The 11,149-nt window shown below is 58.2% G+C and overlaps 1 protein-coding gene across 1 annotated transcript; it reads left to right on the forward strand.

Annotated features, from left to right (window-relative positions):
* Nucleotides 1-1,326: 1,326 nt before the first annotated feature.
* Nucleotides 1,327-8,381, forward strand: TULP1 (TUB like protein 1; the record flags this gene model as incomplete). The annotated part of the gene is given in 15 exon segments (XM_084220751.1): nucleotides 1,327-1,373; nucleotides 1,924-1,969; nucleotides 3,398-3,406; nucleotides 3,410-3,533; nucleotides 3,630-3,779; nucleotides 4,272-4,403; nucleotides 4,543-4,749; nucleotides 4,855-4,986; nucleotides 5,169-5,260; nucleotides 5,485-5,658; nucleotides 6,009-6,121; nucleotides 6,610-6,718; nucleotides 6,913-7,011; nucleotides 7,292-7,463; nucleotides 8,248-8,381. Coding segments are annotated over 15 exon segments (1,740 nt in total).
* Nucleotides 8,382-11,149: the final 2,768 nt, after the last annotated feature.

An 11,149-nucleotide genomic window follows, 5' to 3' on the forward strand; every position in this document is an offset into this window, starting at 1 on the left:
GATTTGGTTAAAACTCCTCTTCTCCAGTCCCAACAGGTGGTACCTGAAGCATCAATTCTCAAGCCTGTCTGTTTTCCCACCTGCAGCAGTGGCACAGCATCCACGTGGCTGCTCCAGCTGCTCATCCATTTCAGCAGCAGGAATTTTCTACCACCATGGGATGCACCTCCCTGGAAGCTGCTGTGAGACCCAGAGCCTCTGCAAAACGTGGGCTCTTCATTTTTTCCTTGCAGGGCAAAAAAGCCCTTTGGGGGCAGCCCAAGCCACATTTTCCATAGGAAACAATCTCAACAGGGGAAAACAAAAAAAAATCAACTTGCTTTGCAGTTTTCGGGCTTGCTCCCCGTTTTTAAGCAGGTTTTTGGTTTATTTTGGCTTGGTGCTTTTCTGTCCCTTGGAAGAGAAATTGAACTCGTGTGGGTGATGAGGTTTAGAGATGAAAGGGAAACAGGAGGGTTTTGCAAGGAGGATTAAGAAGCTCCCGGTGCCGGTGGGTGTGCAGTGCTCAAATGCCATCTAGTGGCACCAAGCACGGGCTGGGGGTTTGGGGGACACCGTGGTGGGCTGGGCAAGGCCAAGGGTCCGGTGGGGACACTGGGGACACTTGGCTTGTCTGGCTTTGCAACCCAACACCATCCATGGGGGCTTCTGAGGAGGAATACCAAGAGTTAAATGTTAAGTGGTGTAATGAGGAGGTGAGGCACGAACAGGAGGTTATGAAACACATCCAAAGAGACCTCGGGACACGGACAGGGGTCAGGGCAGAGCAGTGCTCAGCACAGAAACCCTTAGCACGGCCCAGAGCTGGGATGCTGCCTTCCCCTGAACGGGGTCTCCATGCACTGCTCACACAGAACAGCCCAAATCCTGCTCTTCACTCACCAAGGAGACATTTCTGGGTGAAAAACAAAATACCCAGGGAGGATAACCCTAAAGCCACTCCTCTGCCCACTGGCTGTGCTGTGCCAGGGACCCCAACCAGCCAGGGGGAACCTGTGCACCCCAAAAGGGTCTGGGGGTGGCTGACCCCCTGCACTCCTGCAGAGCCCCCTTTTCCTGTGATTACTCCCTGCCAGCTGCTCTCCCTGGCTGCCAGCCCCTGAAATCCTATTAACCGAGTTTCAGGAGAAATAAAGTTAATCACCTCCTCCACCTGCTCTTCCTCCTTTCCCTTCTCCTCCTCCCAGCGCAGAGATTGCGGAGGCGGCCGAGCCGATGCTGCGAGGCCGCTTCGGCTCCTGTGGCTGGGACTGACCCGGTGGCCCTGGGCTGCGAGGGGCTGCAGGGCAGGGCGGGACCGAGCCGAGCCGAGCCGAGCCGGGAGCGATGCCGCTGCAGACGGAGATCCTGCGGGAGGTCTGGGCTGCCGACAGGTCGGTGCCGGGGACAGGGTGGGATCTGTGGGGTGGGATCTGCTGCGTGGGATCTGTGAGATGGGATCCACTGGGTGGGATCAGCAGGGTGGGTGATGTGGGATGGGATCTGCAGGATGGGATCTGTGAGATGGGATCCACTGGGTGGGATCTGCAGTGTGGGATCCATGGTGTGCTCCCCCAGCACACTCCTCTCTCCTCCCTTCTTTTCTCCTGTTTTTCAATTTCAGCACAGTTTAGTGAGCAGTTTTATCACAGTGTTGTTTCTTTGGGAGTTGATGGGATGATGCTCGTTGATTTACAAAGAGGAAAAGTTTGTTTGATGAGGATCCCCAAATTAAGCTCCTTGCTGTCCCCCCCCCAGCCAAAGCAGAGCCTGTCCTGGGCTCCTGGTTAGGAAGGATGCTGTCAGGCAAGCTCGACCCAGTCAAGACAGGAACCAAATGAAAGAGTGACCTTTCCCCCCTTACCAAAACTCGGGGCAATCCCGTGCCCCCAGGCTCTGTGGAGGGCTGAAAGCCCTCACCCTTCTGGTTTCTGTGCCCCACAGCCCCAGTGAAGAGCCGGGGAGCCCTCAGCAGCACAAGCCCAAACAGGTGAGAAAAAATCCTTCCCTCCATCCCATGTGCCACCATCCCCTGCTGTGGGCTGTCCACGAGGGCTGGGGACATCAGAGACCCTCAAACCCCAGAGTCCTTGCAAGGGCAACTTGGCATGGCTCTACTGGGGTGCTGCAGCCTGTGAGGGCATGAGATTTTTGGGAACCCCTTCCAGAGCAGGTGGGTGGAGACAATTCCGCAGCCCTCCCTTCTTTGTGCGCCCTTCTGAATCCCCCCTTCCACCACTTCGAAGCAGCCCATGAGGAGGGTTCCTAGTTCTTAGATAACAGTTTAATTAAGCCCCTCAGTTAAGCTGTAAACTGTGACTCACTTTCCCCAGGCCATGATCCTGAAAGTCAGTCCCCCCTTCCCTGAATTTCAGAACAGCCCCCAGGTGCCCCCCAGCCTTGGAAGGGTGTCAGGAGTAATTTCATCCACCACCCAATTTAATTTTTAATCAGCAGCTCCTCCTTGAAGGGCTTTGTTAAGTAAGGGAGTGGTTGCCCACCCTGCAGCTGCTTAAGGGATTAGGGGGTGCAAAGGAGATTTTCTGTGTGAGCTCATGACACGGAAGAAAGCAGCCAGTTTCTACCTTCACCATGGAGCCCCCAGCTCCCCCTCCCCAAATTCACAGTCCTGGGATCCCACTGGGATCCATCAGCATCCCACTTTTTGCAAAACACCTTCACACACTGCCCTGGAGCACAAGGGAGAAGTGCTGCAAGGGGAAGATGCTCTGTTGGGCAGTGGAAGCCTCGGTGCAGCTGGATTTGCTGAGATCACTTTCTGAGAGCCCTGAGCTGACACCCACTCCCCAAATACCTCCTGCCCAGAGCCTGGTGCTGACCCACATGCTCTGTATTTGGTAAATCGGGGTTATTTATAGCCCCAGCTCACCAGGATTAGGTATGCTGTGCCTAATCCTCCTGCTTCCCTGCTCCTGCTGACCTCCTTGCCATCCACAGGAGCCTCTTGGGGGTGTGAGGGCAGATGGAGGTGAGAGTCCAGGCTGTCTGCCCCTCTCTATGCCCCTGTCCCAGCTCAGGTACCCAGCGTGGCCACCAGTGCCCAGAGGGCTCCCAGCCAGGGTCCCCATGGCCACAGTGAGATTTGTCCCTCTGTGCTGGCACGGTGTCACAGCAGCACCATCATCACCTCCCTCATCTCCAGGGCTGTCCCAGGGCAGATGTTCTGAGTGTCTGCTAACAGACCTTTCTGTTTTCCTCCCTCTGCTTCCTCGGGGGGCTGCCCATGGTAAGTCACACTTTGGAAGGTGTCAGTGTGTCCCTGTTCCAGAACGTGTCCCCTGCTCCCATGTTAGGCCAGGGAAAAGCCCGGCTGTATTTCTGAAAGGGACCCAGTGCTGCATGAGCAGGGGTTCCCTGCAAAGGGAAAAGGTGTTTAAGGCTGGCACCACCTCTGCAGCACCGTCCATGAGGGCAGAAGCTGAAGAAGAAGAGGCAGGAGCCCGGGCTGGAGCCCGAGGCCAAACCACGGCGGCCGCGGGTGAAGAAGCCGAGTGAGGGAGGGGCTGCAGAGGAGGCTCCAGCCCCGGCACAGGGTGAGCACAGACCCCCACAGCCCACGGAAATGGGGGGAAATCCCCCACCCTGCACCTGAGGCACTCTCCATCGTGGGCATCTCTTGAAATACACAGGGGTGAAGAAGGTGAGGAAGAAGAAGGAGGAGAAGGGGGAGGAGGAGAGCGACAAGGACCCCTCCTCCAAATTCACCAAGGAGCCTCGCAAGAAGAAGGAAAGCCTGGCTCCCCGCTCCCAAGTGCCCAAGGGCTCCAAGAAGCCACAAGGTGCGGGAGTAGCACCCATCCCTCGGCAGGCACTTGCTTGTGTCACCTCGCGTCCCCTCGTGTGCCCCTGTACCAGGTCCTGATAACCTCCGCCGCTGCTCCCAGTGCCCGCTGGGGCTCTCCTGGAGCTCTGCACATCCCCGGCAGAGTTTCCTGCCTAAAACCCAGCTGCGGAGCTGGGAGAAATGGGGATGCGGCAGCGGAGCTGCGCTCATTGCCCTGCTCGGGGAGTTGATATCGAGGGGCAGAGTGGGCAGAGGGGGGTGACACACTCCCTGGGCGGGTGGCACTGAGCTCCCCGGACACTTCTCGGCAGCGAAAAGCGGCTCGGCTGGGCTGGGCTGGGCTGGGCTGCGGCCGCGAGAGAGCGCTGTGGCTGCAGCCGCGCTGCCCGCGCCGGACACGGCCCCAGCCCCGCCGGACCCCCGGCACCACCCCGGGGACAGCAGGAGGGACGGTGTGTTGGCTGATGCTGTGGTCACTTCTGGGCAGAGCCGGCTGAGGATGAGGATGATGAGGAAGAGGAAGAAGAGGTGGAGAATAAAAACCCGCCAAAAAAGCTCAAGAAGAAGGTTCCCAAAGAGCCCCTCTCAGGCGGGGGGGAGAAGAAGCTGAAGCCGAAGGGTGAGTGCCCAGGGGACAGGGATGGCTTAGCCCAGCTCTGGGATCTGTCCTTGCTGGGATGAGGGAAGTGCCTTCACTGCCCCGGGAGGCTCAGGGGGCTGCAGAGCCATCGCCCCCTCCCCAGGCGATCTCCCCCCAGCTCAGCCCTTTCTGTTGCTCCGACCCTGTCCCCTCCTTGTCCCCATCACTGCCCATTCCCATCCCCCTGGCTGGCTGGTCATCAGCTCCTCTGTCCCAGCAGAAGACAAGAGTGACCCTGACAGCAAAGCCAAATCTGCCAAAAGCACCAAGAAGGAGCCGATGTCCGTGTTCCAGGTGAAGAAGGAGAAGAAAAGCAAGAAGAAAGGTATAGGATGAGCTGGAGGAGGTGGCAGCCAGTCCTGCTGCCTGGCATCTCCCTGAGCCCACAGCCCCCAGTGTTGTGTGACCATGTCCCCCATGTCCCTCACAGCTGCCACCAGCAGTGATGAAGAGGATGATTCCGACTCCAGCACCAAACCCATTAGGTCAGAGAAGAAAAACCCAGCATCCCTCTTTCAGACTGGTGGGGATCCCCCAAAAGAGAAAAAATCCAAAAAGAAAGGTGAGAGCCTGGCGCTGGAGGGTGGTGGGTTCTGGTGGAGCTTCTGGGGGTGCAGGGAGCTTGGCCATGGAGAGGGGGCTACAATCACTGATGTTGGCACGGGTCTGTGCTGAGCTTCATTTTGGGGCTCAGTAGAGTCAGGATCTTCTCCCTTCTGTGTCCCTCCTTGTTCCTGCCAGCAGTTCCTCCCAAAGGGGCTGAGAGTGAGGAGGAGACCCCAGAGACCCTGCAGAAAAACTCCAACAAGAAGGGGAAAGCAAAGAAATCAAAGAAGGTACAAAAGACCCCTCAGAGCCGTGGGGAACCCCTCAGGATGGGGGAAGAGCAGCTCTTCCCCTCAGGGCAGGTCAGGAGCTTTGCAGCATCCCCCAGTGAGAGCCACCAGAGTGTCCCCAAAGCCACCAGCTGCAGAGCCCAGGGGGGATGGACAGCAAGGAGCAATGAGCTGGGGAGGAAGGGAGGGGGGCTCTGGGCTCACCATCCCCTCTCACGCTGCAGCAGAAGGAGGAGAGGCCCCCGTCCCCTGTCATCGAGGTGGAAAACCTGGAGGAGTTCGTGCTGCAGCCGGCACCGCAGGGCGTGACCGTCAAGTGCCGGGTGACGCGGGACAAGAAGGGCATGGACAGGGGGCTGTACCCCACCTACTACCTTCACTTGGACAATGACAAGAAGGTGATTTGGGGTGGGGGCACGGACGCCCCTGGGGCTCTGCAGCCATCCCAGAGAGCACCCTCAGGGTTTGGGGGGATGCTCGCCTCACCCCGCTGGGCTGGTGCGTCCTGAGTGAGGCTGCTCCCCTCTCCTGCAGTTCCTGTGGGTGGTGCCTGGGAGGATGAGCTAACAGTGGCTGGAGAGCCACTAAAGCTGGGCTGGGCTCAGCCCCTCCTGCCCTGTAATGCAGACAGTATTTTGGGGATCATCTTCGTGACTTGCTCAAGGTCATGGCAGTGACGTGTTGGGGGACAGCAGTGATGATGGCAGTGACAATGTCCCATTCCCACATGGTCCCATTGCTCTACCAGGTGTTCCTCCTTGCTGGGAGGAAGCGTAAGAAGAGCAAAACCTCCAACTACCTCATCTCCATCGACCCCACTGACCTGTCACGGGGTGGAGAGAACTTCATTGGGAAGCTGAGGTAGGAGCAGAGCTGGCACCTCAGTTTGGTGGCACCCCATTTCTGCAGCACCCTCTTCCCACTCCATGGCTTACAGGCTGTCCCAGGCTATGGCTGGCGCAGACAGGAGCTTAAATTCAGCATTTCCCACTGCCGTGTCTGACCTGAGGAGTGGTGGGGGGCTGAGAGGGGAAAACAAGCTTGGCCGGTTCCTCCCAGCAGACAGGTCATGGCTAGCAAAGGCACCTGGCAAGTCCCAGCCTGCACTGCCAGCAGCCACACAGCAATGCTGGGGGTCCCCGTGGTGGCAGCACCCTATCACACCCCGATTTAGGGGACCCTTTAACCCAAGAAAATCACTGCAGAGTGGGAAGGTCGGCATTGGTGGGGAGCAGCAGCGGGGGTTTGCGGCCAGACCAAAACCAAGGCTGTGCCTGGAGAGAGGTCACGGAGGGGGCAGAGGGGACTCAGTGGCCTCAGCCACGGCCATGTCCCACCCTTGGCTGCAGATCCAACCTGATGGGAACGAGGTTCACCGTGTTCGACAACGGCGCCAACCCCGACAGGGCCAACGCTGACTGGTCCAACGTGCGGCAGGAGCTCTCGGCCGTGGTCTACGTAAGAGCAGCACACAGGGAGCCCCTTCCCGCCTCTCCCGGGCAGGGACAGAGGGGTTCCCACCCTGCACCCCTGCACTGGGGCTTGCAGACACGTGGGGTGGGCTGGAGCCACCCCCGAGCCCTCGTTCAGCCCCCATGAGAGGCTGTAACCTGTGGTGGTTGCTGGGTTTAGGGACTGGGTTTCTCTTGCAGGAGACCAACGTTTTAGGGTTCAAAGGCCCCCGGAAGATGACTGTCATCATCCCTGGGATGAATGCTGACTGTGAGAGGGTGCCCATCCGGCCCCGGAACGTAAGTCAGGGGCCAGACTGGGAGAAACTCCTTGGGAGCTGGGTTTGCTGGGAACCACCTTGGATTTTACCCATCTTGGGGCATGGAGAGGCTTTCAGGTGTCCCTGAAATTCAAGGTGTCCCTGGGAGGTGGGAGACATGGTGTCTGGTTTTTTCCCAATGATAGATCCCATTTCCAGCCGGATATTGTTACAGAGCATCCCCCAGGATGCCACAGGAGGTGGCAGGGCTCTGGAGGGATCACCCCAACTCTGCTCCCCTCCCTCTTTCCCCTCCCCAGGATAACGACGGCCTCCTGATGCGATGGCAGAACAGGAACATGGACAACGTGATCGAGCTGCACAACAAAGCCCCGGTGTGGAACGACGAGACCCAGTCCTACGTCCTCAATTTCCACGGCCGGGTCACCCACGCCTCCGTCAAAAATTTCCAGATCGTGCACAGCAGTGACCGTAAGCTGGGACAGGGGATAGGGTGGAGGAGCACGCCTCATGAGCTGGCCCCAGCACCCACTGTTTTTGTTGAAGTTCAGTTTTTTCATGCTCTGGAGTCCTGCCTGCCTTTGCTGGAGCTGGGATGAAGCCAGACAGGACTTCCCCAGAAAGACCTGCCCTTAGGCCCTGGTGCTGGCAGGGGCAGCGTGTGGGGCTCCTGTTGCCAGCCAGATTTAGGGCAAGGACAGATCCTGTGGGGTGCTGAGCCCCCATCACACTGCAGCCACCCCCTCAGCCCAGAGCATTGTCCCCAGCACACAGCCCACGCTGCTGGCAGGCTCACCCTGGGGCGCACTGTGCCTGGGGGACAGTCCCTCAGGGGTGGCAGCAGCCCTGCCTGGATGCGGCTGCTCGTCACCTGTCCGCGCAGTCAGAAGCCCTTGGCCTCCGGGGTGTTGGGTTACGGGACAGAAAAAGCCTCTTGAGGGCCCCTGGTTATTTTTACAGATTTCCTGTCACCCGCCCTCCAGCAGCAGCAATCCCACGGTCAGGGGGGTGGGGTGAGTGGGGTCCCTGTCCCTTGGGGGGCTGTGGCACCCAGGGAGAGAGAGGAGTGCTGGAGGGACCAGAGAAAACGATGCTTTTTGGTGATCTGTGCTGCAGCACAGCACAGGAATCACAGGCTGAGTTCGGGTGGGGGTGCGTGGGCAGTTTCTTTGGGCCTCTGCAGCGTGGGCTGGCTGGGGAGCGGCAGGCTGGGTGCACAGGTGACAGCCCGGTGGCTCCCCTCTCTCTCTCGCAGCTGACTACATCGTGATGCAGTTTGGGCGTGTGGCAGATGACGCCTTCACCATGGACTACAACTACCCCCTGTGCGCCGTGCAGGCCTTTGCCATCGCCCTCTCCAGCTTCGACGGGAAGCTGGCCTGCGAGTAGCATCTGCCCCAGGACCACCAGGGCCACCAGGGCTGCCAGGATCACTGGGACCACCGGGGCTGCCAGGACCACCAGGGCCACCAGGAAACCGGGGCCACCAGGGCTGCTGCCAGTGTCCGGAGGATGCTCCTGCATCCCTGTCCTGCTCTGGTCCCTGCATTTCCACCTTCTTGCAGTTTCGGCTCTTCCTGGGGAGGTGCGAGGCACCTGGTGCCCACTGAGTGCTGTGGGATGCTCACCCAGCTGCAGCCACCCTGCCTCTCCAGGCAAATTCGGGGCAAATCGCTGGGCTGGGGTGATGGCAGAGCCGGGCTGGAGGTAAATTCGTATTCAGCAGATGAGGCTGACTGCAGTCCCTGTCTCATCCCTTTGGACTCAGATCCTGGAAACTCATCTGCCCTCCCCCCTGCTTTTTTTTTTGTTGGATTTTTTTGGTTTTTTGTTTGTTTGTTTTTGGGGGTTGTTTGTTTGTTATGGTTTATGCTCAGTCTCCCAGTGAGAAGGGGGTAGGTGGTCTCCTCATTTTGTGTTTCCTCATCCCTGCCCACATGCAGGTGGGCTCTGCCTAAGCTCCCAGCTAAAGCCCCCAACCCAGCTTGTTGCCTACCAGGCACAAAACCCCTCTTTTGCCCCATTTTACCCTGGTGTGAGCGGATGGCTGGTGCCCGTGGTGTGTTTGTACCCACTGGGTCTCGCCTCACTGCCCAGAAATTGCTTTTTAGGGATTTGGGTCCCTAAGAAGCAGCCTGGCACCGGCAGCACACAGGCACGTGCCGAGGGGTGACAGTGCCAGCAGAGGAGGGCTGGCAGGCACGTGAGGCAGAGCTTGCATTGCTGGCAGGTGGCCCAGCTGGGTCAGTGCAGCCAGGAGAGACCTGGAAGAGAAAACTCAGGGTGCACCAGGAAGCAGTGAGTGACTCATGAGGTGTGGCACGGTGCTGAGTCACGCTCAGCACCCAGACGGGCCCTGCTGAGCTCCCCGTGCCCTCAACCCTCGCTACCCCTTCACTCTGTGGTGCCCCCCGAGACCTCACGTGCCCCAGGTGTCCCCACAGCTGCCTCACTGGTGCTCTCTGTTCATGAGAGCTGGTGGACAGAAGGTGCCCTGTCTCAGATTGATGGGGAGATGCTGAAGAGAGGCAGCTCACTGGGAGCAGGACAGCTCATGCCCCCAGTTTCACCAGTTATGGGGTGAGGATTTGGCTGCACGAAGAAATCTGATTAATTCAGTGGTGAGAAAAATGGGAACATGCCAAGGAGCCCTGAAATGCCATCCTCAGCTCTCTGGCACTGTTTCACTCCTGCTCAGCTCACACACTGACTCCAGAACCATGTGGGATTCCCTTCCCAGGGCCCAAAGGAGTTTTTCCCCCATTCTGGGGGTGATATGAGCCCCCCAAGTCAATGTAGCTGAGAGGCAGCTGCAGCAGAAAGGCTGAGGAGCAGACAGATGAGATGGATGGGGTTGTGCAAGAGGGATGCTCATCCTCTCTGGGCAGTGTTGCAACATCACCATGGGCTGAGCGAGGAGCTGAGGACAGATGACAGTGACAGGGGCACCATGAGCTGCTGGACCACTGGTGAACATCTGCCCCAGTGGCTTTGCAGATGGGAGTGGAGCTCTTCCCCAGCTGTATGAATCTGGGCTCCATGATTCTTGGGCAGATGCTCATGGTGGGGCAGGCAGAGGTGGACAGCTTGGGGACAAGCCAGCCCGCGTGGGACATCATCCATCAGCCACACAGCGAGCTCAGAGAACATCTTGTGAGCTAAAGGGAGAACCAGCCACAGCAGTTCAGGGCCGGCATCCCTGATGAGGTATGGCCAGCAAATGTGGGGAAAGCAAGAGCTTTCTGCCCAAATCCAGCCACAAACCCAACATCTGTTTGAAATCGGGACGAGCTCAGCTGACGGTTGAGCCAATGCTTGTCCCCATTTCCTCCAGGGCAAGGAGAAAATAAGTGGCCGGGTGAGAGAGAGGGATTTGGGCTCCCCACACTCTCTGCTGTTATCCCAGCTGCTCCCCAGGTTGATTCTCCCTCCCCTCACCCAAAAAGTTTCTATTTTCCATTTTCCCACTGTTGCTTGCAAACCCTTCAGCTTTCCCTGGCTTGTCACCCGTGGCAGAGCAGAACCCCTGTCAGGGGTGTCCCTTGGAGCGTCACCCAAAGTCAGAGCAGCCGCTGCATCAGGCGCCCACCCGAAATCCCTTTTACAAACCCTCTAACGCAAACCAACTGCGGCAGAAGAAACAAACGAAAACAATTTAATGGGGCGATGGATGTTCGGGCCCTTTGTTTGCGCTGGCTGTTAACACCAGAGGAGATGAGGGATGGAAGCAGTTGAAATGTGGATCTGCTCTGGCCGGCGGAAAGTGTGACGGATGCGCCGGCAGACCAATGGCTGAGGATGCCGGGGTGTGCGTGGGTGTGAAAGGAATGCTTGCTGCAAGAAAAGATAAAAAAAAAAAGAAGAAGAAGAAAGAGCCTTATCAATGGTGTTTGAGTCCAAAGCGTGTGTATTCCTTAGAGAAAGGGTTTCCTCAATCCCCAGGGATGATGTTTTCCCTGCAGTGTGGGACTTTGGGGTTTCTGAAGCTTTTTAAGGGTGCTGGCTTTGGGCTGGTGCTGTAGGTGTGGATTTAACCCTTCAAAGTGTTCATGCAGGGGCACAAGCGTGGCCAGTGGCCAGAGGCGACTGTCGTCAGCTCCTCAAGGGAACCTCCTGGGAAATGAGTTTTATTTTTGCAGAGGTGCTTATAAGGCAAA

This window comes from Fringilla coelebs, assembly GCF_963513975.1.
Source record: "Fringilla coelebs genome assembly, chromosome: 23".
Classification (NCBI taxonomy): domain Eukaryota; kingdom Metazoa; phylum Chordata; class Aves; order Passeriformes; family Fringillidae; genus Fringilla; species Fringilla coelebs.